We start from the raw sequence: 16,520 nt of genomic DNA, 5'->3' as shown, positions 1-16,520 counted from the left end.
TAGAAAAACTGGATTCTGAGTTGATACTCAGAGATCAGAGATCACGTCTTTTGGTAAGATGTGAAAAAGCAATAGAAATCAGAAGGTCAGAATGGGAAAGTGGCTGGAGATTGAAATGGGGTCCAGAAAAGAAAAAAGGGCACCACAGAGTAGTAACAGAGGAGGTCCACCCCTCATTTTAAAATTTTTAAAAAAAATTTTATTTGTAAATAATTTTTTCCACTCGTAGGGCTCAAATTCACAGCCCCAAGATCAGGAGTTGCACACTCCACCAACTGAACCAGCCAGGTGCATCCCTGTCCCTCATTTTTAATTTTCTTGCTAGGAGAAGGCAAACTACCCACTAAGAGATTATAAAGCATTAAGTAAAGGGAAGCTTCCAAGGTTCCAGAAAGACTAATTCCTCAGAAAGTCAACAAAGGTATCTGGCTGAGCAATATCTGCTCATCCTAGGGCCTCCAGGGTGAAATTAAAAACCTAAGTAAAAATCCGGACTTGGACACAGTTTCAGCCAATTTTGACATTTCAATTGCTGGCAGGGCACTGTGGTGCTTAGTAGGAGTCCACAAATCAACAATTTTGAAACAAGAACTGGTGCCTTTGCCCAGTCCAAGTCCTTCACCAGCCTGATAGTTTGAGAATACAAAGTAACCCTATTGTATTAAGAAGCGCTATGGAGACCTTTGACAGGCTGTGCCCACGAACTCCCGAACCAGAGTTCAATGAAAAATGCTCACACCTCAGTTGCATAATCCTTCTGAAAATGTTTTTACATTTGGGGTTTTTTATTTTTACCTTAAGCTAAAGTTTTAAGCTTCAGTTTTTTCCCTGCAAAATGGAGATAATAGTCCCTGCACCCTGAGGGCTGCGGGAAAGATTAAGACTGGGTACTCTGTACTGCCTGGGTCACCCAATCACCCAACTAACAGCGCTGTTCTAAAACCCAGAGGCTTTTTACTGTTGGCTTACCCTGCTCTTCAGCAGTACTTCACATTTTCTTAGGGCCATGCTGAGATTTAAAAAGAACCAGAACAAGAGGGACACTATTTAGAAAAGCAAATTAGTCCCCTCACCGCATCTCTAGGTCTTTGTTTCTTGAGTTTCAGGCAGTCCTCACTGGCAATTATTCCCATTTTACAGATAAAGAAAAGGAGGCTCGAAGTATACAATCTGCAAAATATGGGGTTAGGTGCCCTCTGCTGGAGCCAGAGAAGGGAACTTGAAACTGAGAACAACACTGAAAAATAAGCTTTGTGGGCCTAACCCAGGAGCAGCTCCCAAGATGAAATGACCAGTGAAGCACAGGAAATGACTGACAGACGTGAGATGTAGTCTCTGCGTGGTGGCACACTCTGTTCCTCTCGGTGCTCTACTTGGATTCAAGGCCCCAGAGACAATCCATCCGATTCCATCCTTTACCTGGTAAGACTTGCCTAAGGTAGTGATGGAAGGGACAGAGGAGGAATGCTGATGCTAGCAAAGTTACAAGAGGTAGAGTTAGGAGCTGAAGGGCATGAGGAGATGGAATAGCAAGCAGGATGATCTATTAGTAAAGAAAGTAAAAGCGGAAGGGCCATTTCTGTAATTCTTGACCACAAATACATTTTTGACCCAATGCTAGATTTTCCGGAACACACTAGGAATCACCTGCTTGGGAAGAGAAATCATAAAATATAATCCTGACTCAAGAGTCATCAGTATGAGCTTCTAGGCCCGAGGATAAGATTTCTTTGATTTTTATGTGGATCAAGAAAAGCCACTGGGATAGGCTAGGAAAATTAGATACTTTGGAAGTTGCTTTCTCAACTTCGAATAAGATGGTGGCTCTCAGAATGTAAACTCTGAGAACCTTCACCATGTACTGAAAAAACAAACCTATGTCTAGCCTCTCGATAACTGGAACTTCCAGAATTAAAAAGAAATCTCCTAAGTAATACCCTTGGTTGACCTAACATATGTGCAAAAAAGAATGTATTTTCCAAGAAGTACAAATTCAGTAATGTACAGAATAATAGAGGAAAGCTGCTAACTGAATCCACATAAAACCGAGCCCATTCATAATCTATTCTTGGTTTTCCCTAATAGTCTGATACAGGAAAAAAAAAAAAAGTTGTACCTGAGGTAGTACACTTTTAAGAAAGTAGCTTTAAGAGCTGCTTTCAGACACCCACACAATTATTTTCACACATACACAGTTCTTGAAATTATTTCCAGCAAGTTCTTGTACTCCACCAACACGGAAGAAAATTATCTAGCTCATCTCCTCTATTTTCTCTGTGGTTTAAAGTCTTACTTTCAGAAAAAAACGTTTTTCATAAATGATATTAACCACTTCTTAATAATAAATAGGCATGGCTATTTCTTACTCTATCATTTTCTTCTAATTGCCACCCAACAGTAAACCTTGAAGACTTTAAGTAAAGGTTACTTACCAATGTTCAGCATTAGCAAAATCTACAAGCTATCAATCTCTTTTGAAATCTTAGCTCCCTAAGTTGTAAGTTTATCTTTAAAGTACAATGCCTAGTTTCCATATTTCAGCACATTACATCTAGGACTCAGGTAGCTGTGAAATTACTACTCCATTCAGGTCACCTGTCATGATGTCTTGGTAATTCCCTTGAAATTGCAGGAACAGATAATGTCAAAAGTTCCAACGTTTGCTTTTGATCTTGGGAAATGTCATGTAAGATATGAGCCTTGATGGTTTAAAATAAATACCTACAATTCATGTCCCAGTCTTAAAAAATTATGGTCTTCTTACAGTTCCAGGATCATATGTAAAAAAAGCCCTTTAAGTTTTCTAATTAGTAGAGTCTAACAACTCTTGACTTATCCAAGAACATTCTAATTTAACAGCCTCTTCATCTGTCTGGGGGGGCCTAGGTCATCTCTGTATTTTGAGGTTTTGTATAGCCTTTAAGATGGTGAGACTGAGTTTTCCCATCTTGATGCTCAATATTAATGTATGCCATAAATTATGCAGAACACTGCTGGAGGCTTTGGGTAAACATTGAAATGTTGCTGGGAGGCACTGAACAAAGATTTATGTAATCTTGGCCCTCATTTCCCGTTTCAAACTAGCAAGCTTATTACTAAGCCAGTTCTTTTCAGTCTGTTGTGTGTTCAGCTGAGTGTCATAGCTCCTCCTTAAGGCTTTCATGTTTAATGAGTTATTTATGCACTCTTACAAAGACTGAAGATTTATAATTTTTAGATTTTCTTAAATGTTTATTTTCAGAGTCAGCACAAGCAGAGAAGGGACAGAGAGAGAGAAAATCCTAAGTAGGCTCAGTGCTATCAGCACACAGCCTGACTTGGGGCTCAATTTCACAAACCGAACCCTGATGATATGACCTGAGCCAAAATCAAAGGATGCTTAACTGACTAAGCTACCCAGGCACCCCTGAAGGTTTATAGTTTTTATTTTTTTATTTTTAAATGTTTTATTTATTGCTAGGAGAGAGACAGACAGCGTGAGCAGGGGAGGGTCAGAGAGAGAGGGAGTCACAGACTGAAATAGGCTCCAGGCTCTGAGCTGGCAGTCAGCACAGAGCCCGACGCGGGGCTCGAACCCACGACCTGTGAGATCATGACCTAAGCGAAAGTCGGATGCTTAACCAACTAAGCCACCCAGGCGCCCCAGGTTTATAGTTTTTAAACCCAAAACACAAAGGCAGCAACAACTCATTTAGGCATTATGTTACACCTCTATTTTCCATTAAACATTTAAAAAAATCCTGATGGCCTAGAAATGTATGGTTTCTCTTCAGCTGTTTTCCTCTTTGGCCTACCAATCCCCATCTCTGATCACTGAACTCTGTTTACTATTTTAAGTATCAAGGGGTGCCTGGGTGGCTGCTGGTTAAGTGCCCCATTTCAGCTCAGGTCATGATTTCACAGTTCGTGAGTTAGAGCCCTGCGTCAGGCTCTATGCTGACAGCTCAGGGCCTGGAGCCTGCTTGGGATTCTGTCTCCCTTGCTCTCTGCCCCTCTCCAACTCATACTCTCTCAAAAATGAATAAATGTTAAAAAAAAAAAATAAAGTTATCAAACCACTTATCCTCCTGAAGGAAGTTCTCTTGCATTGGTGTACCAAAGCTACCTTTAAAATGTAAAAGCAGGGCGCCCAGGTGGCTCAGTCGGTTGAGCGTCCAACTTTGGCTCAGGTCATGATCTCACAGTCCAGAAGTTTGAGTCCCACTCAAAGCCTGGAGACTGCTTCAGATTCTGTGTTTCCCTCTCTCTCTGCCCCTCCCTCACTGGTGCTCTGTCTCTCAAAAAAAAAAAAAAAAAAAGATTTAAAATGTAAAAGCAGATAAACATTAATACAGAGGCAGCACAGAAAGACCTAAATGGCAGGAAAATCTAACATTCTTTTAGAATTTTCAGTTATTTCACATGGTCAACTTGAAGATATGTAATGGGAATAATTACGCTAAGACACCCAAGAAGGAAAGTATGGCAATTTAAAGAAAAGAGGTATCCTGAATCTAGTAATTTATTAAATGGAATCTCATCAGGTTATTCAACATCCCTTCCTAATTCAGTGCTCCACCGCCCAGTTACTTAATCACTAATTGAAAACAGCAAGGTATGGAATAGCCATAAAAAAGTGTATCTGCAACCACTGAATTACCTGCTTCAGTAGACTGAAGTATACAGACATGAAAGAGATGTCTGCAGTGTATTATAAATATTCCTAATCCCTATTATTTACAATAAGTTTTGGAATAAGCAAAGTAGAAATTTAAGAGGGGCCAGGAGTGGGGGAGTTGGTAGCATATGGAGAACCACAGTTTGGTTTCTATGCTAACAGATGCACTGAAAAGAATAATTTGAAGTGTAATAACATACCTGCACGTGTTTTCAAACCTAATTATTCTAGCCTTCTTCATTCTTGCTAAAAACCTGCTTTGCAAGGGACTTTTGATAAAATCCTGTATAGAAAGAATTCCTGCCAGCTGTTTTCAGTTTAGCATCCACCACCCTGTAAGGCTGTGAAAATGAAATACAGGTGACCTCTGCTACCTGCAAGTTTGCCTCGTACTACTTTGCTTTTATGAGAGACCAACATTAGTACTTGTTTCATTAACCAAAAGAAGTCTGAAGAGGATTTTCGCTTTTTAACTGCTTCTTTGCTTTATGCCTGTTCAACCTAAAAAACGTTTCATAGGAATGCTTAATTTCAGATAGTGGGGGAAACACGTAATATCAAGTACTCCGTAGGTTTGCCTAATTCCTAATTCTTAATTATTCACAATGTAGATTATCCAGTGGTGTAGCAATTCCCTGGTAACACGGGTCCACAGGCTTCCTAGAGCCTCTCTTCCTCAATACTTCTAAAAGCAAGAAAATTAACACAAGCATCCAAGGAGTGGTGGATCCAGACTTACAACTTGGGTAAGTGCTTATCCGCTTTGCTAACATTGGTTTCAGATGGTTTTGGCTTCCTCTGGTAAGGAAAGCTTCCCAAGTAGATTATTTTCAAGGTCCTTTGAAAGATCTTGACCTTCTGTTAACTAAAAGCAAGTCATATTCACTGGTCAGTCTACGCTGGAGTTGACCATGGTTCATACTGAACCCTCAGTTTACTGCTTTTCCCTATATATGCATGCCTATGATCAAGTTTGTTTATAAATTAGACACAGGAGATTAACAACAACAGGACAATTGTAACAATATGTTGCAATAAAAGTTATGGAAATATGGTCTCTCAAAATATCCCCCTTCTTTTATGAGGACAGATGATAAAAATGCCTTGGCTAGGAGATGAAGTGCGGCTAACGGCGCAGTTAGGCTGCAGAGGGCCGGCTGTCTGCAGGCTGGACAGCAGCTGACCGCAGGTAACTGAAATGGCAGAAGGGAGAACTGTGAATCCTGGGGGGACAGAATATGGTACGGTACACCCCCAAAATTTTGTACTTCTGGAGGCTATTCTTAAAATCAGCAAAGCAATTCTAGGGCAGTGAGCTTACCCAGTGTCAAATGTGTGTCCTCCAGTCTCCTGGCACAGCCTCAGGATCTGTCCGACACCTACCGGGGAAGGACTGACTCGGCTGTGCAATCTCTCTAAGAAGGAACAGAATTTTGGTTTCTTTAAAACATCTTAGAAATGTCTTTTGTTTCGTAACAAACGGCAACAATTTATTCAGTATTGAAGTGCCTCATAAACGGAGTGATATTTTTATTAACCACAAACCTTTCAGATGGTCCTGAGCAACTGAAAGTTAAAAACATGTGACCTTTGTATTTAGAAAGAAACTGGTTTTCTAGATTTAGTGATAGAAAGAACCTGTAACAAAGGATAGAAACTGAGTAGATTCTAAATAGATTCAGGATTTTAGTTAACATCAGTGGATAAAGTCATTTACTACTTTATTTGTCTAATAGTAATTGTGGTCAACTACACAAACAAGCAACCAGTCTAAAACTAGCCAAATCTCTAATTTTACTATAACGTAACACTCACTTAAGAGAAAAGCTAAATTTGGATAGGAGCGTAAGTGACACATTTAACACTAAGAACACACTGACAAAAATCACTACAAGAAGGAACACAGGTAGCTGGCGTGTGAGAGGGGAAATTCTGTGAAAGGAGTGTTCAGTTCTGGTAAGTGGCTATCTTCCAGTCTAAACTAATGATGATGGCATGAAAAACACCAAGGAGAATACATTCAAGTTAATGGAAACAAGTCTTTATTAAGTAACTTTTAATATCAGAAAAATAAAACTCTTATAATTCTCTTTACAGCAAATATATAATATCAGTGCTTTGGCCATCTTAAGTTAAAGGCCCTTTATCATAAAATATATGGTTTTAAACTTTACTCAAATTGAATTTATAATCCCTATGACTTCCCTACATATACATAACAAAAGAGTGTAGTAAAATTAGCAAATACTAAACTATATTGATAATTTATCATTCTTAGTTTGTGGTTTTTAGAAACAGTACACGCACCTAATATATGTCGATTCCTTGGCTTATTAGTTGCAGTGTACGATGCAACAAAATACAAAATACATGCTTGGTGAACATTCGTTCATATCTACAAGACGGCAGCTAAAGATTAGGTTTCAATACTGACATTTAACTATCCTACAAGCAGTTAGCATTACATCATAATATGCCATCAAGGCAATTTTTATACTGAAAAAATCAAAATAAAAACCGTTATTTGTAAACTTTTATACGAAATGTAACTCTTCAAGTGGAAATAAAAAATAAAATTTGTCTATTTACTATTCAATACACATAGGATTTTCAATTTTTGTTATATTGAGAAAAAAAGCTCTTTTGTGTTGGGAAAATAATGCTTCAAAAAATAATTAGTAGAAAAACCCACCAGTATATTGTTTTTGTCCTTTCAATGCCAGCACAGATTTGGGAACGTACTGAGGATGAAGTTACAGACATCCACAGGTGAAATGTAAAAGTGTATCTTAAAGAAATCTTTCCTTGTGATTGGAAATAGTTTTGAAATGAAGTAAACTGATTGAAGGTCATCACAGCTGCTTTTGTAAATTATGCTACGGGCATTATTATCCCTCTCTCCCTCCCCCTCCCCTAAATTACTAAAAAATAAAAATATATTTATAATGTGCAAGACAAATATGGATTGAACATAAAATGTTTCACATTTTGATCTATAGTCTAAAAATTAATCAACAGCTTGATCAGACTAATGAATGGAATGTTCGCATCCTCGATTATTAGCCAATGTAGGTGCATCCCAAAGCCCTTCCCGAAATGGGAAAACCCAGGGGCCATTTCCACATTCACCGAGGGAGGCAATGGGTAGGAATTCACGATCGACACAATTGCATTCCTGATCCAATGATCATACCAGCCGTGAGCGTTCTGGGCGAGATGAAGGTCAATGTAGCAGTTTTTGTCCCAAATTATAACCAGTGATCGAGAAAACTGCCATCAGCCCTATTATTACCAATAAGTAATCACAATGCATTAAAAAGTTACTTGCAATCCTGCAGAATTAGGCATAAGTTGTTGTAAAATAAAAAACGAACCTGTTTTGTCAAAACTGGCAGTGTAAAGAAGGCAGCACTGGAAGTGTCTGAATCATCTGTAATGCCAAGTACCCTCCATAAACTCTTAATGTGGTTAGGCTTTGGGACCCACTGTTTTGAAATCTAGACGTACATACTTTTCTCATAGGCCACACAACCTATGATTATCTTCACTCAGCCAAGCTGAACTTCAGTTTTAGCAATTCTTATACGAGCTATGTCTCTGGGTCTACAGGACAGTATTAATAATTCAAACCAAACTAATAGACAAGAGACCACTTAGGTGTAGTGTTACCATAGCAGCCTTTTATAAGTTTACTAACAACTTTAGCCTAATCCCAATAAAGCCTGATAACAGTCATAAGAATTCATTAGGAAGTTTACTGGGGTACCATTATACCCATGCCTTTACGAGTCCATATAGAGATATAGTATTTATGTACATATATAGAGTTAGGAGTGAATTTGGATTGCCTGAGTAACAGCGGTCTGGCAGACTGGACACGACGGCGTTCTCTTCTCGCAGATCTTGTTGGCACATTCCATGCAGAAGAGGTTGTGGCCACATGGAACTAGGGCAGCAATGACTTCATTCTCAAAGCAAATCACACAGTCGTGCTTTCGTCTCGATTCTGGAGGTGAGCTAGAGGTGGAGCCACCGTTGGAAGAAGAGTAACTATTGGTACCGTTAGAAAAAGCAGGGATGTATATTGGAAGGCCGACATGGTTGCCTGTACTAGGTGGGTCGCTCCTAACCCTCCGAGCAAGTGGGTGTTCAATGCTCTCGGGAAACGTAGGAGACAGACGAGGAGTAGATGGCTGACTTCCTCTACGCTGAGTCTTCATGTTACCAGAAGGATCACTCCCGAAGCCAGAGAGTGGGTTAACTGGTTCAAATGGGGTCCAGATAGTTTGAGCAGATGTTGGTAAAGAGTCAAAGGCCGGAGAATCAACCGCAAGATCTTCTGAGCCTACAGATGGTAGTGTATCTCCAAACCAAAAGTTCCCTGTGCTAAATGGGCTTGTTGGACTAAAGTCAGCCAGCCTATTGCTTCCAAAGTAGGAATCTGTGGAGCCACTTCCCAGAGAACTGGAACTATCGTTTCGGTAATTGGAGATCATTCTTGCGCGGCTAGGAGGAACCGGATTGGAGGAGAGCCACGCGGAGCCAAGAGTGCCACCCTCAAAGCTTACATCCGTACCGTTGTAATGGAAATCATTCTCTTCGTTGAGCTCAATATAGTTTCCTGTACGCATGGCAATGTGCATTTCTATTTCTTCTCGCGCTCGGTCAACATTTTCGGGCATCCCTGTCACTTCAAAGACAGGCTCCTTATCTCTGCTTGGAGTTACTATGTATGTGTGGGTCTGCTGCTGAATTCTTTTAATAGTTGCTCCTTTCGGTCCAACGACCAATCCTACCACACGATAGGGGACCCTCACTTGAACGGTGGTTTGACCGGGCAGATTTGGACTGCATGACAACCCTCCCAGGGCAGGGCCATTTTTGTTTCGAGATGCACGAATCATGGAGAAGTGCTCTGCAGCTGAGAGAATTTCTCTTTTGGCCATGGCGACATCTTCTTTCCGTCCGGTGACAACAAAGATGGGCTCTTCACCACGAACAGGTGTCTTGATATACGTGTTTGTCTTGGCTCTCAGTGCTTTAATTTTACAACCTGTTAGAAAGAACATATTTCATAAGAATCAACATTTATGTCAGTAATATTGATAAAGACAAATCACAGATAATATTGATAAAGACAAATCACGGAAAGCTCCGTTCAAGTGAAATGTCTGCTTTCTGGGTAGTTGTTCTGTTGCTGTGTTTAGTTTTTCTCTATCATAAAACCATCACTAGATGAGAAAGCTTTCCTAATAACTGCACAAATGCTCGCTCGTCCTGCAGTAAACTTGTCTCCTGGGCTTTCACTTAGGAAGAGGTGGTGCCTCTACCGGGAGAGCTTAGAAGTCATGCTTACTGTTTCCTTTCTCTTGTTATCAGTCACTGCAAATGATGCATGAAATCCTCTGTACAGACAAACTAGACCACAAGCAGGTCTGACGTTCAGAACAGTAATAAATAGCTTGCTTGCAGGATGTTGGTGGCAAAGAAAAAACCACTAATGGGACGCCTGGGTGGTTTAGTCGGTTAAGCGTCCTACTTCAGCTCAGGTCATGATCTCATGGTTCGTGGGTTCGAGCCCCGCGTCGGGCTCTGTACTGACAGCTAGCTCAGAGCCTGGAGCCTGTTTTGGATTCTGTGTCTCCCTCTCTCTGACCCTCCCCTGCTCACTCACTCTCTCTCAGAAATAAAACATTTGAAAAAATTTAAAAGAAAAAAACCACTAATGCATATGTAAGACACTGACTTATCTACGGTCTCATTCAAGCTATACAAGAACCCTAAGAATTCAGTTATTACACTTTTATTGCTAAGGAAAATGAAGCTCAGGAAAACAGTTAAACCTAGTCTAACTTCAAAATCTACAGTCTTTTTGTCAGTCTCAGAACCTCAAATTTCATACAACTATACTATAAAATACAAGTTCTTTAACAGCCTTCCACTTAATTGTCATCTTTTAACATTATCCTTTCCTCTGTAAACTCACCTGATGAGCAAAGTGCTCATGGCCCAAAAGTCACTCACATCTGCTGCCATCAGTTGAATGTGAGGCTTACTAAGTAAGGTATCCCCATGATTGTTTATTCTAGTTATACTCATGCACTAACTCAATTAACTATGACACAAACCAGTGAAATATGAATACAAAAGACACTGTACTTGTATGAAAATCAAGACATTTATTTTTGAAAATTTCAAATATGTGTTAAAGAAAAAGGTGTATTCATTATGCATGAGTGAGATGACTGTAAAGGCCTCGGGTAAAAAACTAGCACAGAAAGACGCTGTACTCACTGTAAAGTTCTTGCTAAATTCAAAAGAAACATTATTGGAAATTGTATGGAATATGGGCATTATATGTGATTTTATTAAGACTACTTAGACTTGCAGACCCATTCTCAAAGGCTTTGGCCCCGAATCCTAAATGTAAAAATATGTGAGATGCACATACATAACTATCCATTAATTCTTTAGTCAACTTTTTAGAGCAATCACCTATTACCCGAGCCAGCTACATGAGATTAGAGGGCTTCAAAGTCTAACTTAAAATGGCAAATAAGCCATAAAACTCTGAGGTTATAGTTTTCAAAGATCTTAACATGAAGCTTGTCAGAATAGATTTCTCATGAATATATCATGTTATTCCTAGGTTCCTCAAAATGAAGAGGCCAGGTGTTGTGTGTGTGTGTGTGTGTGTGTGTGTGTGGTTTTTTTTTTTTTTTTTAAATCGAGAGTACAAACAGGAGTGAAAGGGGCAGAGAAAGAGGGAGAGAGAATCCCAAGCAGGCTCCATGCTCAGGGTGGAGCCCAATGCAGGCTCAGCCCTTGGGATCATGACCTGAGACAAAATCAGGAGTCACCAACTGAACAACCCAGGTACCCCGAGGCAGGTACCCCGAGGCCGGGGGCACTTAAAGACACATCTCACACTTTGGGTGGTCTTTTTCCTAAGCCTTTCCTCCCATTTTTTGCCCCCAGTAAATTCATAATGTATAAAAACTGAGTCTTTATATACATGATTTCTAACCTGTGTAACTGTGAAAGCTCCTCCTCCCTAGTCTCCTTACCTCCAGTCCCACCTCACTCCAACCCATTCTTTATATTCATTTTAATCAAATGATGGTTTCTAAGTAAAGCACAGATCACATAATCACTTCTTTGCATAAAGTGCTTTCTTTAATGGCTCCTTTTACCATAAGGATAAAGTCCAAACAACATGACACACAAGGCCCCTCTTTACCTGGGACCTGATTACCTCTCTCTAGATCTCTTTACCACTTACTTTTCCTCCTTCCTCCCTTCTGTAACTCTGCAGTATGCTTTTACTATATTAAACTCCTTACCCATGCTCCCTTGCTTCCATGACTAGAATGTTCCTTTGTCCTTGCCTCTTTACTCCCACCTCTGCTTATTAATTCCTTCTGGCCTTCAAATTTTAGTTTAGATGGCTCCTCCTCTACAAAGGGTCCTATCCCTCAGGACTGCTTTGCGTGACCTCCCTAAGCATTCCCAAACCAGTGGGCGGTTGACTAGAAGTATATACCTTTGGGGCGCTCATGCAGCATGTGTTGAAACAAAGATCCAATTCCTGTATGAGAACACTGGGCCTTTTTTAGACATATTGCTTTGCATTTAAGCTTTTTTTTTTTTCCTTTTCTGAGCTTTTCAAGACTTTCATATTCTGGCCCTATACTGCTAATGCAACTTTGGTGAAGGGAACTGATTATGCTAACTTCAACTGTAACATATGCAACACAACTTTATTTAACCTACCATTAGATTTTTGGATCTTAACCCACACCTTTTCCCCCTTCCAACAAATTACAAAGAAATGGCTTTTCTCACTGTTGGATCCTAGGTACCTATCATGAAAACACTTTTAGAGTCAGGTTTACACTAATCCAAAGATATTCATTTGAGAAGACTTGGCAGGGAGTGGTTAAAAGCAAAACTGCAAGGAATGCATTTAGTGCAGTACCTGGATGAGGTAAGAAGGGCCATGGGGAGGGCTTGGGGTCTAGCAGGAAACCACTTCAATGAGTTGAATTTCTGCTACTGTAAAACTTGAAAGTTTTAACTATAAAGAGTGCTGCTGTAGGGGCGCCTAGTTGGCTTGGTCAGTTAAGTGTCTAACTCTTCATTTTGGCTCAGGACATGGTCTCATGGTTGTGGGATCCAGCCCTGCATCGGGCTCTGTGCTGGGCAGGGAGCCTGCTTAGGATTCTCTCTCTCCCTCTGCCCCTCTTCCCTGCTTGTGTGTGCTCTCTCTTGAACGAACGAATGAATGAATAGTGCTGCTGTAAATTTACATCTATAATGAACACAAGAAGATTATGTTGATAGTGTTACTTTTGACTATAAGGCAATGCTATTGCTTTTGCTCTACAATAGAAACTGAATTAGAAGATTAAGAGCAATAAAACTTCCATATCTACTTTTATATAGAGGAATCTTCAGAAGACTCCCTCTTCCAGCACAGAAGGTGTTGCTTGGGGCTGTGAACCGAGAGCACTTTCTATTGACCAACATGTGACCGATGGAGAGCTGTCTAACATTATACATCCAGGAGAGTTATTGTTATTATTCGGATACTCTGGGTGACAACTTAACAAGAAGGCAGTCTGTTGGAATCACATTTCTAACAAAGAGGGCCCTGTTCATTCTGCAGAAAAACACTGGGCAATTTCTATTAAGGACAAAGGGAGAAATAACCAAAGAGTCTGAAGTTAGCTTCTCTCAACCCTTACTAATAAATACTGACCACGAGAAAATGAAATTAAGTAAACTTCTCCCCATAAATACTTTTGAGACTATAAGCAACTGTCAGTCACACTTTAGAATACTTTTTAATTCTTAGTAGGAAGAAAATATGCATAACGGAACCAGAACGCCATCTGTCCTATGGCTGGTACTAATACAGAGGTGTTTAACTGGCTCACTGAGAGGACTGAAGACAAATATTTTGAGCAGGGACCACTTCTGAGATAGGGGAGTCAGACAGGCCTATCCTGCCCCAAAGGACTGTGCACTTAAGTCTTCCAGATCAGGGGAGGTAATGGGAAGATAGCAAAGCTCAGTCCCTCTAAACCACTGCCAAAAAACATAGAAGAATGTATTTCTTCTCTCTCCTAATTTTTGTAAGACAGTTTTAACACAACAGATTCGATTCAGATTCGAACTACAGGAAACCTCATCAATCAACAACATCAAAACATGTGGTGTCTATAGAAACATATATACTGAGTTTCAAACAACCAACACATGACTTCTAAAATATATGTATATTCCAAAGTTGGGGGCAAACTAAAGAAAAAACAAACTTTTTTGCTATATTATTTTATAGGTGAAGGAGGTCAAAAGGGTTTGAGTATTTTAGATTGAGTTTCTATTTGAAAAGCCTAAGGTATTTAAAAAATCACAGAAGAATGTATAATCTCAGAGTGGCATAAAACTCAGGAGCCATAAAAGTACACATAAATAACACTTAAAAATTTGCTGCATGGCAAAAGAATTAATTATTTACAACTTATACCACAAATGGCTATTTTCTCTCTGTCTCACATACATAAACCTGTCCTATATATCAGAACAGCAAAACCCAATTAAAAAATAAGTAAAAGAAACAGCTCAAAGAAAAGGAAATCTACACATGACTATAGAACATGAAAATTCCCAATTTCATGTGAACTGAGGGGTCTTTTTCCACCTATAAGACTATCGAATATCAAAACAAATATCAAAAACAGTGCCACTAACAATAGGGAAAAGGACCTTTATATTTAGTTGCTGAGAGTATGAACTGCCCAAGGGCAGTTTGCATTATTTATCAAAATTACAACTGCATGGGTCCTTCTGCCCCTCCAGTCCCACTTCTAGAACTGATCGTGTAGAAATACTTGCACAGGTCTATACTTAATTGTATTAGTGTGAGGCCAGTACAGCTATATAATGGAATAATATGCAATTATAAAACTGGTTCACTTAGGGGTACAGGGTAAAGGGAGACTTAATTTTCCTTTACACTTTTTTTTTAAATTTTTTTAAAAATGTTTTATTTATTTCTAGGAGAGAGAGAGAGAGACAGCGTGAGCAGGGGAAGGTCAGAGAGAGAGGGAGTCACAGACTCTGAAACAGGCTCCAGGCTCCGAGCTGGCAGTCAGCACAGAGCCCGACGCGGGGCTCGAACCCACGAACCGCGAGATCATGACCTAAGCGAAAGTCGGACGCTTAACCGACTAAGCCACCCAGGCGCCCCAATTTTCCTCTACACTCTTATTATTTTAATAATTTTGAACCATACAAACACATTAGTTTTTTCCAAGAAATATGATTAAATCAGAAAAGTTTTTAAAAATATAAAGAAATGAAACATTTTACTAGACTTAGCATATCCATTAGACTTTTGCCTAGTACTGGCATTATTTTAAATTGTATGAACAGCAGGGTAAATGATTTCATAACCTCAAATCTCAACAAGGCCTTTTCATTCTAAGAGGTGAGGACTAACCAATGTCTTCTTACAGCTACAGATAAAAAGCAACACATGGCAAGCTTTGTACCAGAATGTGTAGACGTTAAGAACTAGGATAGCACCAACATTCCTAGTCGTAATTCTACTTTGATTTGGAAGTAAATTCCCCAAATAAAAAAGTCGGCAATCTAGCTGTGGTACAAGAACTCATTTCCCCTTTATCACTGTGGCTGGGTCTATGTTTTGCCTTAGTACCCTTGAGCTGCAGCTAGATTCATGGCCCTCCTGCTCCGGAGGTCCGGCCTTGCTTCTGCAGAGTAGAGAGAACCTTTCGCACCAGAGGCCTCAGCACCTCCGAGGGAGATGTCTCTCATTGCTGGGAGAGGAGTTAACAGGAAGAAAAGGAACTGATATTGATGGGATCTTCAGTGTTTCTCGAACCAGGGGTTGCAGGATTAGTTTAATAGATTGCAGTCGACATTAAAAACAACACAAAATTCAACATGTTCCAAATATTTCAGTAAAACATGTGTAAGAAGGGCTGCAATGCCAAATGTTCTTCTAAAATGGAGGTGGGATGGGGTGGTAGTTATCACAGAAAAGTTTAATGAAGGGCAGTGGAGACGTGCTGTGCTCTGGCTGGCCTGAGGGCAAGACCCCAATCCCACTGTGAAGGGCCTATGGAGACCTCCTGGCAGCACACTGCAGGCAGCCTCTAGGAGCTAGATCGAAGATGGAGGCTCAATCCAGAAATCTTTTTCTGTTCTTTAATTTTGCTTATTACCTACCTTAGATTTCTACTGCTAACAAAGTTACCACACACAGTGGCAGGTGGACACATCAATGTCAGGCAAGGAGGTTTAAAATCTATCTTGGAGGGACAAAGAATCTTTTTTCTTTTTTAATGTTTATTTCAGAGAGAGAGAGAGCGCGCGCGCGCACACTTGAGGGCCTGTGAGCATGCAAGTGGGAGAGGGGCAGAGAGAGAGGGAGAGATAGAGTCCCAAGCAGGCTCCAAGCGGGGCTTGATCTCAGAAACCGTGAGATCATAACCTGAGCAGAAACCAAGAGAGTCAGACGCTTAACCAACAGAGCCACCCAGGCGCCCAGTTTTTTGTTTTGTTTTTAAAGAAAGAAGTGCCAACTGTTATGTGAGGTGTTACTGATTTTTGACAGAATACTTTGTTTTCCAGAAATTCACTGTATTTTCCATTCATCTCATAAACTAGCTACATATACCTTAAATTAAAGTGACTGGAGAAAGTTGAACATGAAAATTACAATATGTGTATATTTTCACTTTGGATCAACTTTGGCATGTACCTTTATTCAAAAATTCCCCGAGAGTTTTGTTTTGAGGGAAAAGAATCCTACTAAGATACTGGTGTAGTA

General features: G+C 40.0%; 1 protein-coding gene across 1 annotated transcript in view; it reads right to left on the bottom strand.

Annotated features, from left to right (window-relative positions):
• Nucleotides 1–6,676: 6,676 nt before the first annotated feature.
• Nucleotides 6,677–16,520, bottom strand: part of MEX3C (mex-3 RNA binding family member C) — a 33,621-nt gene continuing 23,777 nt past the window's right edge. The window contains exon 5 of the mRNA XM_077777560.1: nt 6,677–9,710. Within this exon, the coding sequence (XP_077633686.1) occupies nt 8,485–9,710 (1,226 nt within the window). The 3' untranslated portion in view covers nt 6,677–8,484. The remainder of the gene's footprint in view (nt 9,711–16,520) is intronic.

Source organism: Crocuta crocuta, unplaced genomic scaffold (genome assembly GCF_008692635.1).
Source record: "Crocuta crocuta isolate KB4526 unplaced genomic scaffold, BGI_CrCroc_1.0 scaffold36, whole genome shotgun sequence".
In the NCBI taxonomy this organism is placed as follows: Eukaryota; Metazoa; Chordata; class Mammalia; order Carnivora; family Hyaenidae; genus Crocuta; species Crocuta crocuta.
Note: the sequence above shows the minus strand (reverse complement) of the source record. Positions and strands in the feature narration are given on the sequence as shown.